Source organism: Neolamprologus multifasciatus, chromosome 20, assembly GCF_963576455.1.
Source record: "Neolamprologus multifasciatus chromosome 20, fNeoMul1.2, whole genome shotgun sequence".
NCBI lineage: Eukaryota > Metazoa > Chordata > Actinopteri > Cichliformes > Cichlidae > Neolamprologus > Neolamprologus multifasciatus.
In genome coordinates, this window is record NC_140458.1 from 17117718 (window position 1) to 17131877 (window position 14160).

Genomic DNA, 14160 nt, shown 5'->3' on the forward strand with positions numbered 1-14160 from the left:
TGCAGTTGTAAACATTTATTAAAACATTCAACAGTACACAAGGAACAGTTTGGCTTTGATTATTTTAAATATTCTGCTGAGCAACAGTATTTAATAAATATTAGTCAATAAATAGCCTTTAAATAAAAGTATCTTTGGGTAGAGACGTTGCAGTTTTGGAATTTAGATGGTAAGACTTCATCTTTGCTTTGGATCTGCAAGAGAAGAGCAAGAGAATAAGAGTTAAATCTGTGGTACATTGCTCTAACCGTATTGTAGTGTAGTTACTGTAACTTACTGTATCTTCCCACAGTGTTGCACCCCAGAGAGCTCATGGAGCCTATTCTGTCCATCCGTCGCCCAAAACAACCAGAGGATTTCCTAGATGAATCATTGCGGACAATCTTGAGGTTCTTGGCTGAAAGAAACTCCCGGATTTCAGCTTCATCTAGTCCGGTGTCTGGCTGATGTCCATCTTCTGCGTCATCTCTGCTAAGGCTGTCTAGAAGATCTCTCTGTCCAGGGGCATTTTGGTCCACTGCCGTTTGGTCTGAAACAGACTCTTCCAGTCTGCTTAGGAGCACCTTTAAAGATCCACACAGATGAAAGTTGTACTGTGTCTTGAATAATAAACATGACAATTTAACTATGGCATGAGGATAGACAGAGGCACTCAAATGTATTTGTCAACAGTTTATGTCTCAGTTTATTGAGATTATCAGAAGCAATGTTGAAGCACAGGTCCCAGATAAAAATGATCAGACTTTATGCTTTTATCACATGAGAGATCAAGGCTAAATATTGGGAACAGCTATGGAAGGAAATGCAGGATGTTGTTCAACATTTTACGTGAATAAAATTGAGTTCCTTGTTCTGATTGCTGCTACAGATTGCCTAAAACTCCCAGAAAGACTCAACTTTTCAAGAAAAACTTTAGTGACTTTAGAGACTTACCTTCAAGATGTCCATGTCAGTGTCAGTCAAGCCAGTGCTGATGGGATATGTACTAGTCAGCTGCAGCTTTAAAATGAGAAGGAGGCTACAGAGCGATATAGAAGACAGACGCATGTTGCTCTGTGGGTTGCTGCAGCTCGTGTTAGTAGTTGGATGAATGGATAAATTCTCTTTTTCTTCTTTGACTTGTAGGTGTTTGGATGCCGGAGCCAACAGCAGCACTCTCTTTTATACTTAAGGTTAACACACATAGGTATGCCAGGAATTGGACCGGCATGCCTGACACCTAATTCTGATAACACGAGCTGTCGGAAAATGCTCCTTTTAAAGCGTTGTATGCTAGTATTCTTATGACATAGCCGCTTACATATGCTACTTTACTTGAGAAACATTCTCCAGAGCCTCCCCACCTCACACGGGACACTGTTGTCACTGAGTTACAGGAAGTAGTAAACTAATGTGACAACATGATAGTGTTACTAAATGAAGACACCAATGTAATAGTTGTACGGTCACCTCGTAATAATTGCTCTGAGAGATAATCTTTTAGTGGAAGGAATAAAAATGGGGGGTCCACTCTGCTAATGGGCTGTTTACATTGCCTAATGTTCTTTTCTTGAAAGTGTATTTTAAAGTCTGTCACCTTTGGATGATTACAACATTTTTAATTGTCGGTCATCACTGACCTGCTGTGAGAAGCAAAGGAAAAACAAAACACTACACATATCACTCACAAGTCATATCACAAGTCTTGTGATAACTTTAATCAAATATAGCAGTGAATTAAATGATTATGAATTTAGGTGAAGTGCTGTCTCTAAAAGACGGATTCCACTCTGCTTTCATACATACAGATACAGGAAATCTTTTATATTTCATGCAGTTATAGTAACTGCTAAACTCACTGCTGGGATTTTGGTAGGTCTAAATAAATAAAATCATATTTATTATTGTAGCAGTCTCATTTGGACCACCAAGTCACAGAATCCTCAGTAATTGAATGAACACAAACACAAACAAAAAAAACAATAAGTTAATGAACAACAACAACAACAAATCTCACTTTCTTGTAAACAAATTAACTTCAGAATAAACTCCTCTAAAAAAATTAAAGGGTCATCACACTATCTGGGTTTGGGGCAAGGTGGAGCAGGAAAAGCACTGCCGGAGCCAGATCACCAGTAAGCTACTACTGCATTTTCAAACAAAACTGTCGTGAATGGACCTAGAGAACACTACAACTAGCAGGTCTGCCACTGGTGCCCCAAATATCCTCGCAGATGAGAGCAGGTTCAGCCCTGAATCCAAATAAGAATGAGAATCCAGCTGTGGTGGGGTGGAGCAGAGGGTTTAGGGTGTGGAAGCAGGGGAGGCTGATCTTCACAACTGATGAGCATCATTTAATCAAGCATTACCTATTCCAGTAGCGGCTGGGGCCGGAGAGGAGCATTTTCATCCAAACACAGGAGCTGGCATGACAGAATATTGACAGCGAAGATAAAGGAAGAGCGCTGCAAAGTTCAAGAGCACATCAATCAAATAAAAACTGCCCTAGCATCCGGGTCATGCCAGGAGTTTTTTCCACAGTGGTATGGGGAAAATTTCCTCCAGGCCCAGGAGCGCCCGTACAACAGAGCGGCTAGATTCTGGCAATTTTCACCGGGAGACAAAGTGCTTGTATTAGTCTCTCCTTGTAGCTTCTCTGGTGACCCTGTAGCTTCTCCAGACCCTTCTCTGGTGGCTGGAGGTGCCAAATTTCAGCTTTCCGGCCTCCCCCTATTGTGATAACCATCTCATACAGGCCCAGAGAGCAGATTTTGCTGTGTTGCAACAGCAGTTTTTGCAGATGTGTTCTCCCTCCTGCCCGGCTGTACAAATGCCATGGAGCAACATTTTGAAATGCGGCCTGATGTGACAGCACGTTCAGAGGTTACCTGAACGCCAGAGACAAACTGTGCAAAAGGAATTGTCTGAACTGCTCAAGCTGGGAGTGATAGAAGAGTCAAACAGTGCGTGGAAGAGTCGCACAGCCCCATAGTTCTTGTACTAAAGAAACATGGTTCCATATGGTTCTGTGTTGAAGTTGAATGAGGTTTGATGTCTGATCGATGAGCTCCTGGACCAGTTTTTTTTACGATGCTAGACTTAACCAAGGGCAACTGGCAGATTCCCTTATCTGCAAAGAACATCCTTCTCCGCTCCATGCGGGTTGTACCAATTCATCACACAACCATTCAGCTTGTTTGGCATCCCGGCTATTTTCCAGGCAACGCGTAGGACCCAATCGCGCTAAGATGAACATGCACATGGCCCAATACATGAGTGGGGCACACAAAGGAATTAGCAGATTGTGGAGGGGCATGGTCTGTGGTGCCATGCAGGGAGGGCGGACGCACCTGCATGGCATTCTTAATCACGCCCGCCAAGTTAAAAACATGGGGATTCAGGGGTTGGGGTGTGTTGTGGTGTGATGTGATGTGATTTGAATAAAATGGCTCTAAGTGATGATCTGTGGTCCTGCTGTGCCTTATTCACACCACACAGACATACCAGAGGAGGGAAATACCAGCTGCTGGTAGACCGAGCAGTCCCCCGAGACAGCAAGACCAGACTGTGCACTGCCTGGATTACAAGAAGGCCTACGACTTGATGCCCCACTCATGGATCCTGGAATGCCTAGAACTATACAAGATCAACAGGATCCTACCCTACGTAACAGGACTACGTAACAGAGCAATTGTTAGCCACATGGATGACATCAAGCTGTATGCCAAGAGTGAACGAGACATCGATTCACTGATCCACACCATGAAGATCTAGAGCAATGACATCGGGTAGTGTAGTCGGATGGCAAAAAAAGAGAGGGAAGGTAGTTAGAACTGAGGGATGGGAACAATGAAGAGGCTGCTAGGAAAGCTGCAGAAAGATGGGCACAGCTGACCACGTGCTCAGAAAATACTTCTGGCAGCAGAAACCCAAGAAAGAAGAGGAACAAGAGAAGGCGTCATTATGGAAGAACAGGCCCCTGCACGGTATGTACCACCAGCAGATAGAGAAAGTGGCTGAAATCCAGAAATCCAAGAGTGGCTGAACAAGGCACTAATTATGGCAGCACAGAAACAAGCTTTCAGCACAAGATCTATAGAGAATGAATAGAATATAGAGCTTCACTACTAATTAGGTTTGTTTCACTAATAGATCCTGCCCTTGACTGTGGCAACAACTTGAAATGAGGTTCTAACGATAGTCAAGCAACACCTGTGTTAAGTAATAAGTAGGTAAAACATACTTTATTTCCTCTTCGGTAAGAAATACTTGAACACAAAGGAATACTTTTTGTCATAACTCATGGGTGTTTTATTTTATAATTGTAGATTTCAAAACAATGTAAATGTAAACATTCAGTTGGTTCCATCACACAAATATCACATAAATAATGTTTACTCAAATGAGTGGAAATAAACTGCACATTTTTTATTGTTTATATTTGGTTGTAACCCTTTGAGTGGTCAATAAAAAAACTATTCAGTTCCAACTTTTAGATGTTCGTTGAGGGGCTGGTATTTAATCCCGACTGACTGACCCCACATCTTACTGTTTCTGTGCGTTGTACTTCTACCTGCCCACCCGCAGGATTAGTCATCAGTTATGAAGCACTTACTTTCTTCTCTTTGTAAGATATAGTTACTTGTTACTGTACAGCAGAATATTATATGATTCATATAAAATTATATAATGTATCAGATGAAACACAATGAAGTTTCATGCAGTAAAGCTATTAGACAAGATAAATAAGGCTGATGTCAGGGTAATATATTTTACATTCTGCTTTCATCCAAACAGCACAGAAACAGTGCAGTGACAGAGCACATTTATCTGTGAAGTAATCACTGACATAATAAAAAAAAAATGCGTCTATTTTGGGCACCAGTTTAGCTCAGTTGGATGAGCAGATGACCATATGCAGCATGGCTGACAGCAGGCGGCCCGGGTTTGGACCTGCGGTCCTTTGCTGCATGTCTTCCATTCTCTCCTTGACTTTCCTGTCAGCCTTCACTGTTTCTGTCTAATAAAGCCAAAATGTATATTTTAAAAAATACTTCATTTTTGTACTTTTGCTCATCATTTGAGAATTTTTATTGGTTTCCTTTTTGTTCTGAGAGGGGTTGAGAAATTACAACAAAGTTGTAGAAATTTGGTGAAATTCAGTTTGATTCATTTCGTCATTTTTAACATTAATTGTTTGCTTGTTTTTTTCATTTTGGTCTACTGGCATGTACAGTCAAGAATGTGTGAAACCAAATGTTTCATATGCAGTGTCTCTGAAAGCTGTGATTTATATCTTGTACCTCAAATACTCAAATATGTGAGCTTTGACTATGGACTGCTTGTGAAGCCTAACCCAGCAGCTTTTTATTTTCATCCATCCATCTCCTGCTAACCAGTTCAGGGTGGGATGGCTCCTTACTCAGCTATCATGGGGTGAGAGTCAGAGTGCATTCACAGAAATTTTAAAAAATATATTCATTATATTTTAAGAAATATAGGCATTTAAAAACGTCTATATTGCTCCTAATGGAAGCAATAAAATCAGCAGAAGTGATGTTGTTTCCTATCAGGTGATCACATGATCAAATGAAACAAACCAAACAAATCCTTCAGGTACCGGCTCCCCATATCACAAACACCTTTATTTCACGTATATATCTCATTAAAATATTTCCTGGGAAAGTCTGGAGCTGCTTTAAATTGTGTCAGGAAAGAATTGAATGCAACACTCAGCAATTATGCAAAATAACTGTTTTACTACAGTACATTCTATTACAAGGCAACTCTTATACAACAGCAAAAAATAAATAATAAATACATTTATAATAATTTAACAGCTCACATTTGAAAAAGGAAAACACAGTTTTGAATATGAACCATGTACAGCAGAGTCTGAATCAACCGCCCTTTAAAGTGTCAGTCAAAACCTTTTGACTGACACTTTATTTTTACACCAAGCTCGGCTCTTGGTTGCGTTTCACACTGATGCGCTGAAGGTCCCCGCCTGCTGACAGAACAACACATTATTAGTCCCAGTGAAGAGCCACCCTCACCTGCTAGAACTGCCCAGTTGTTCTCACACAATGACATACGAAATCTGATCTGATTAATTATATGTATAATGACAATTTATTAAAAATACATATATATATATATATATATATATATATATATATATATATATATATATATATATATATATATATATATATGATTTAACTTAAATCTTCCACATAGGGACCATAATACTGCTTCTACCATCGATTTATATTCATATTAACAAATCATAACAAGTTATACATGATCGCAAAATACCTCTGCATCAAGACAATATTTTAACTGCATTTATTCATAAAATGTAAGATTTAATGGCGTAAATTGTTTCTGTTACTCAGAATGAAAAGAAAGACATTGAAACTATGTTTGTCTTTTTTTCTGTCTTGCAACTATTCCAAGTAGCGTTAAACGGAAAGTTTTCTGCTTCTTACCTTTAGCATCCCAGCCCACTGAAGGAACCGATCCTCTCTAATCGGACCCCGAAACAGCTCCTCATCCCACCCTTCTTATTCCGGCTCCACGAGCGCTTGGAGGTCCTCACGAGATCTTTGAAGATGCGGGAAAGGAGGTTCTGTTTAGCCACCAGTGCGGAGTTACTAGGGTCAGAGGAGTCCCATGGCTGTTCCTCTGGCGCTCCGAACACCGACTTGCCCGTGTGCAGGTTATTCCCCTCCACCTCAGTCTCGTCTGCGGGGAGTAACGGTGAGGCGTTGATCTCCTCTTCTAAAAGCTGCTTGAAACTCTGAGGAGAAATGAAATAAAGATGCTTTTAGAATAAAGTTGCCATTTCTGCACGGTGCTAAGAAACTAACCCGCAAAGATTCAGCAATAAATAACTCATCATTAGGAGACATTTACACCAGCTGAAAGCTCAGGTAAATTCACCTGAAGGTCAGAAACGGGTTTGGCTCCTACGAAATGAAGCAGTAACAGCAGAGACACGCCGCAAACAGAGACAGTCAAACGCATTTTGTTTTGTTTTTCTTGCTCTTTTCTGTGAGGACCAGCTGACGCACGCGCACTCAGTCCGTCTCTGCTCCACTGGCTGTCCAACGGTGGACAGGTGCAGCTTTTATACGCGACCTGATTCCGTCATCAGTGCTGGGGAAATTAACGAGGTGTGACTAATGTTCCCACACGTGGGAGTAGAGTCTAACCTGACTGCTGTAGGCGTTCAAACTCCTCTGAAGCTCTCTCTGCTGCTCAGTGTCAGAGCTTCATTTTAGAGTTGAATTACTCACGACATGGAACATCGCATCTGTTTGGCTTTCAATGCCATAACTTTGTGACAATACGCATCAACACACTTTGCTATAAATGTGTAATTACTCAAGAACAAATGAGAAAGGATTTTGGAAGTTGGCATTTGGATAGCTGACCCTTTTAATCACTTCTTAACTTCGTCAGCCCTGTAAGTACAGTACATGGTGATTAGTTGGTTTGGAAATACCATATTAGTGACTCTTCAAGTAATTGAGCTCATTCATTTTTATTTCTGAGCCATAGTCGTAATTATATCACGAGACCTGCCTGAATTCCAAACATAGAATTGGCACAAATATAGATGTTAGTATGTTTACAGCACAGGTACAAGTACTGGTTTATTATTTTAAAATTTCAACATAATAACTCAAAATGTCAGGTTTTGTTTGTTGGGGTTTTCTTTAGTACCAGACCAGTGCTAATCCCTCAGACCTGATTGTGGGTTATCAAGTCGAAATGTTGTGTTGAACATTTTGCATTTTTGACATTTAACTGTATTAGGTAATTAAGGTGGCGTATGAAAAATACTTGTATTAAAGCACTTTTAAATGCAAGATAAAAATCGAGTAACTGTTCCTCAACTCCAGATTAGAATAAAGTTTGGTTAAGGTTTGGCGAAGCCCAGTCAAACAAATGTGTTCTGAAGTGATGAGCCACATGTGCACATACCGCTGCCCCTAGCTCACCTCCCTGCAGACATGTACCAGGGGTAAATGATGAGCGATTAGCCCTGGACCCTATGAAGCTGAGCACACCGTGTGGAGGTGGATGGAGGCTAATTGACATTTCACCAGGTTCTCAGCTGGAGGGCTATCATATGAAATTGGCGCAGGCAGCAGTGAACAATTCACATGGTTTTTATGGAAGAAATCTGCACTTTTCTAAATTGTTACACAGAGAAAGATACTAATGTGCCAGATGTGATGTGGTCAGACAGAAGACGTGCATTTAGAAACTAAACAAACATATTGTATGAACCACTGTGCTTTAATTTTGGGGCTTATATGCAATAGTTACATGATAAAAGATAAAATGCAATTTTTAATGCTGTGCTGAGAAACTTTGTCCAGCCATTTTTAGTTCTTTCTTTAGTTGTTGATTATTGGAGGGTTTTTCTGCCTCTTGGCCCATTTTCAGCAGTGGAAGCTCAGTCAGGTTAATATCACTCAAATGGCTAAGCTACTGTACAAAACTGACAATATGTTTTATGTCATTGTTCAACTTGTACAACTCTTCTTTCAGTGGACATTTTATTGCACTTGTACTTGTACAGACGTTAATGGAAGCAATGATTTTTAGTGTTTTTCAATGCTCACTATATGTACTCTAAGTTGATAGGCAGCTTCTACAATTAATTTTATTCTCATTTTCCTTTTCAGATTTTTTTAGTTTTATATGCATGGACAAGGTTCAAACTGGCTGCTGTTCCAATCATGTGTTTAAGCACCCGTAGACTGTATGACCCGCCCAGTAATGACGTGCTGTCACTGTGCACTGCCACTCAATGGGGTATGATTCATTACTAGCAGATGCTTGATGAAGAAACATGATGAAACATCATGGTTAAATATCTTTTCTCGATCTCTTAGCTTTTTGTGTTTCTTTATACACACACTAAAGCTAATAGAGTCATAAGAAAGAAAATTTGACCTTCATGTTGTGCATGATTAAATATCCAAGTTTGCAGCTTTATAGAGCAAAACTGAAACAACCGTCAACATCAGGTTAGGTATATGAACACACAACATTTCAGGATATTTTAGAGTTTGCTGGATAAATACTAATCAAAAATCACTGTGATTTCAGACAGACACCAAAAATAATACAATTTTAGAACAAAAAAAGCACTCTTTCTTTCTTTCTTAAAAAGCAACAGTTACACATTTATGATTAAATATAAACACCTCTAACTTAGCATGATGTAAAGAGAACAGGCAGACGTGGTCTTTGCCCAGTGAAAGACAGCAAGCAGGTCAACAAGCCTGTTGTCCACAAGGCCTCTACAGTATTTCACCCAGACTATGGACTCTTGTGGACAACAGGCATGCAACCAACTAGCTGATGTGTGCACATACCATAATAATATTAATGCACGTCTCCTTCTAAAGATTACATTTTACATTTATATAGCACATATAGCATGGATGGATGTGAGCTATGAAACTGTAGGAAGGAACTGTTGAAACTAGGTTAATGAGTCCTTTATGGGTCTAGTGAAAGAATTTAAATAAGAGAGATCACTGAACTGAACGCGATTTATTGAGATAAAAAAGTCGTATGACTCCAGTGACCCATCGTAGCAGATCAGAATCCCAATGGGGACCCCCACCCACATCTGCTGAGCTCACCTGGAACCACAACGCAAGTGCCCTGATAAGGAAGGCCCAGCAGCAGCTGCACTTCCTCCATGACCTAAGGAAGAATAACCTGGACCAGGAGCTGCTGCTGGCCTTCGCCCGCTCCTCTGTGGAGAGCATGCTCTCCTGCTGCTGGTGTTTGGTACACAGGGGCCATTACTGAGAACAGGAAGGCTGTACCGAGGGTCATTAACACCGCCCAAAAAAATATTGGCTGCCCTCTGCCCCCCCATCACACACACACACACACACACACACACACACACACACACACACACACACACACACACACACACGCACACACACACACACACACACACACACACACTCTACTCAGACTAAGTCCTTTGCACTACTTTCAAGCCCTTTGCTGCCTGTCCTCTGATGTGTTTGTGCTGTCCTACTACTTATATTTTTACACCATGCAGGGTTGGTGTGGACCACCCACACTTTCATTTTGCACGGTGGCTGGGACTATTCTATTCTATTCTATTCTATTCTATTCTATTCTATTCTATTTTCAGTGTCCAAAGCTGTGTTGTAAGTAAGAAATGCAGCACCTGATACAGGATGTGACTGAAAGACAGTCAGTCATGGATGATCCTCTGAGCTTCCTGTCATCATTTAGCTTATTGCCAAAGCACTGCTGGAAACAACTCTCAGCTGTGTGCTTTAAGCAGCTCCTCAACCCCACATGAGCCCGCTTTCCCATTTAAACATGGCTGAATGAATGAAGTAATAAGTTGTTTCATTTTAGTTGTTTCATACATAGAAACATTACAATGTGAAAGTGTTTTACAATGTTTGCTGAAAGCAATATTTAAAATAAACTGGACTGAAAATCAGTAGCAATGGGTCCTACAAGGTGAGGAAGCCAAGTTGTCAAAATGTATGTATGAGGTCACAAAAGAGGTACAACAGTGAGCGTCTACAGCCATTTGTAAAAAACAGTGGGGGCACTTTCATGGTGTGGGGCAGCATGAAAGCTACTTAAAGAAATGTTGGATAAAGAGGTCAGACTGTGTTGAAGAATAAAGATGACTTTCAAGCTTGCTAGAACTGTACAATCTCTGCTTTTGACTTGTATAACTGCATTTCCATGTATGATTGCACATATTTCTATCAGTCATTGCATCTGCATTCTATTTTCATAGCATAATATAAACCAATGGAACTTTTTTGCAGTACTGTAACTAGATGTCAGTGTTATGTTTCTTTATGACTCATCTTTTTTAATTAACCATGTGTTTATACACTATTCAGCATTTAACCATTAGTTATTATTAATCTCTGGCTCTCTTTTATACTGTCTCCCTCCCCTCACCCTCAGCTGGCTGCCCCTGAGCCTGGTTCTGCTGTTTCTGGAAGTTTCTTCCTGTTAAGAAGGGAGTTTTTCCTTCCCACTGTTGCAAAGTGGTTTCTCATAGGGGGATTGTTTTCTCTGAATGACTGTAATATGTAAAGCTCCTTGAATGAACTCTTGTTGTGATTCAGTGTATGCAGATAAAACCGAATTGAATTGAGCTGAATTAGTGTTGGAAGACCTCATAGTGCCCAGTCGAAATCAAGGATACAGGTTTGGTTTAAAAAGTGGATTAATTAAGACACAATGCCTTTGTTTGTATTGCATTTGGAGATCATTATGCATGTGTGTGGATATTTTTTGCACTTACTAAATATATTTATTTCTGTTCATCAAGAAATCCACAAAGTATACCAAGATATTAAAGAAACTGACTGCTGACAAACGTCTGTTTTTTTCTGTTTTCTTTTCTTATGTCTCTGTAGTTTCTTTCTGACCTTCTTCCAGCCCACAGCTTAGACATTTCCACCTACTGCTAATCATTCACAACCATTCCAGAAATAACCATCAAAATTCACTTCCATAAACAATAAGCCAGCTTCAGTTAACTCGTTAACTTGTTGGTAGACACTGAATGTTTCAAATATTACCAGCTTGTGTCTATTTTTGACTTGCAACCCCCCCACAGGGTAATTATGTTTCTGTAATAAAGCCATTTCTTAGTTGTGAGAAAAGCAGCAACATATGAAACTGAGTGTAGAAATAACAGGACTTTGGCTGTGTCGACTTTTATGCATCGTGCTTTCCTTTCTTCCTTTTTACATCATCACGGTCAATTTAATTCTATTCATGTTTTATTTATGTATCACCCATTCAAAACAGCGGTTGTTTTATATTGCAACACAAAGACCCTAACAAGAATTTACTGTAAATTCATTGTGGTGCACTTTCTAATAAGAGAGCGTGTGACCTTGATGGCTCAGAGAACTGCAACGTTAGATAAGACAATGCAGGATAATAGGGCATGAATCAAAGCTTATAACTCACATTAATGGCAGGTAGGTTTGCACATTTTGATATTGCACCAGATGCCCTTTCTGACACAACCCTGCAGGGGATTTGTGTCTTTAGCTGGAACCAGAACAGTGATCATTCATTTCTCAAGCATATATGAAAACCAAGTGCCAGTGAAGCTCTAGCTCCTTTGCACTTTTCCATAAAAAGAAACTTTAAAATGAGTTATAACCATAACATGAATCTAATTATTTAAAAACAAAATCTATGTTTAAAATGAGAAAATGGCCAATAAAAGTATGAAAGAAACAGCTAGTACAAATTTAATTTGTCAGTTTTAGTTTAAGAGAAGAGGAAGTCAATGCCTGTTGTCTATCATGTTGCCAATAAGTGTCTAAGAACTTAACAATGGATGAATAAAAATATAAACGCCCAAAATTCCTATCATATCAGTGCACATGCAGCATGTGGCCTGTTACAGTTGCTCTGTCTTGGCCAGTGCAATCCTCTATGCTATTGCATGCAGGAGGAGTAGATTGAGGGTTGCTGATGATAACAGACTCAATAAACTGATCCGCAAGGCCAATAATGTTGTGGGGATGGAGGTGGACTCTCTTAAGGTGGTAACGGAGAGGCGGATGTTGTCCAACATAAAGAAAATGTTAGATAATACCTCCCACCCACTCCATGACATGCTGGTCAGTCACAGGAACACGTTCAGTAAGAGACTGAGATTACCAAAAAGCACCACTGAACGACACAGGAAACCATTCCTGCCTGTGGCCACGTCCCTGTACAACTCCTCCATCTAACACACTGTAAACACTGCAATAGCTACACCCTTTCTGCACATGCTCTTCTTTCTTTCTTTCTTTCTTTCTTTCTTTCTTTCTTTCTTTCTTTCTTTCTTTCTTTCTTTCTTTCTTTCTTTCTTTCTTTCTTTCTTTCTGTTTTTGTTACTGTTTGTACTGGAGCACTGTAACCAACATAATTTCCCTAGGGATCAATAAAGTATTCTGATTCTGATATATGTATAAACTATATACAGTAGCTATGCTAACACATTTTTAATAACATCTGCATTCCCAATTCCAAAAAGGTTGGGACAGTGTAAAATGTAAATAAAACAGAATGCAATGATTTGCACATCTCACGAACCTGTATTTTATTCACTTTTATTCACATTGTCTAACACAGAAAACATACCAAATGTTTAAACTGAGACAATATAACTCTCATGAAAAACATTAGCTCATTTGAATGAGAGGGAACAAACAAGTGGAAAAGTAAGTAGTCCTAAAAAGAAACCACTACGGGAAAAGTTATTAGTTAGTTATTCAACTGGCAACAGATCTGTATTCAATTCAAGGCTGACTTCACTTCAGCATTGTTATAATACCACTAACAGCTGACTATGGAATATCAAGCCTCCTACCTGATGGGAGGGGACAGGTGTATCTCCTGGGTGAGGAGCGTCTTTAAAAATGCAGGACGCTGCTGTATACGTAAGGTCATCAAGAGGCTGCTGCCAACATCCTTCATGCCGCTTTCACCACTCTCAACTTAGCCTTTTTTTCTACCACATAGTAGCCACCATGCCAAAGGAGGACAGCCAACCATCGGGTGTGCATCAGCACCAGGGAGGAAGTGTTGCGGTTATATGTAAAGCCCTCAGAAATATGTATTAAAAGCTGCTGCAGTCCACCATGGGGAGATCTAGTGCTGAAGATGATGGGAGAGGAGTAAATGTTGTGAATTTTGATGGAAGAAATTAGATCGAAGAAAGAAAGAGCAGGCATAGACTTTTCAGGTTTGTGAAACATGCAGGAACTACTGATGACATGGCATCGTCTGTGGAATGGTTTTTCCTGTAGGTATACTGGTGTGGATCCACAGTGACATCGATGTCCTTTATCAGGGCTATAACCAGCCGTTCGAAGCACTTCGTGACCATGAAGGTGGAGGCCACCATCTTTTAGTCATTCAGTCATTTTTGGGAATTCAATTAGAATAAATTAATTTCAGTTTCAAGTGTTACTAGTATAGCACTAAATCACAATAACAGCTGCCTCGAGGAGCTGTATGTTGTATGGGCAAGACCCTATAATGATATAAATGAGGGTGATTATGGCAGGTACTGTTGCCTGTGAGAGAGAGGCGTCCGGGATTTCAGTCAGCACCTCC

The 14160-nt window shown here is 40.0% G+C and overlaps 2 protein-coding genes across 2 annotated transcripts; both read right to left on the reverse strand.

Annotated features, from left to right (window-relative positions):
• Positions 1–1132, reverse strand: nppb (natriuretic peptide B). The gene is made up of 3 exons (XM_085144911.1): positions 934–1132; positions 278–563; positions 1–194 (listed from the first exon to the last, which is right to left on the reverse strand). The coding sequence occupies exons 1-3, from the start codon at positions 1045–1047 to the stop codon at positions 178–180; spliced, it is 417 nt and encodes a 138-aa protein (XP_085001037.1). The 5' UTR covers positions 1048–1132; the 3' UTR covers positions 1–177.
• A 3145-nt stretch (positions 1133–4277) lies between these two features.
• On the reverse strand, positions 4278–7098 carry nppal (natriuretic peptide A-like). The gene is made up of 3 exons (XM_085145333.1): positions 6925–7098; positions 6471–6781; positions 4278–5986 (listed from the first exon to the last, which is right to left on the reverse strand). The coding sequence occupies exons 1-2, from the start codon at positions 7006–7008 to the stop codon at positions 6473–6475; spliced, it is 393 nt and encodes a 130-aa protein (XP_085001459.1). The 5' UTR covers positions 7009–7098; the 3' UTR covers positions 4278–5986; positions 6471–6472.
• Between the last annotated feature and the right edge of the window lie 7062 nt (positions 7099–14160).

Coding starts and splice junctions, on each gene's coding strand:
- nppb (XM_085144911.1), bottom strand. CDS start 1,047: ATGCGTCTGTCTTCTATATCGCTCTGTAGCCTCCTTCTCATTTTAAAG. Junction 564..933: donor CTGACATGGACATCTTGAAG/GTAAGTCTCTAA, acceptor GGATCTTTAAAG/GTGCTCCTAAGCAGACTGGA.
- nppal (XM_085145333.1), bottom strand. CDS start 7,008: ATGCGTTTGACTGTCTCTGTTTGCGGCGTGTCTCTGCTGTTACTGCTT. Junction 6,782..6,924: donor AACCCGTTTCTGACCTTCAG/GTGAATTTACCT, acceptor ATTTCTCCTCAG/AGTTTCAAGCAGCTTTTAGA.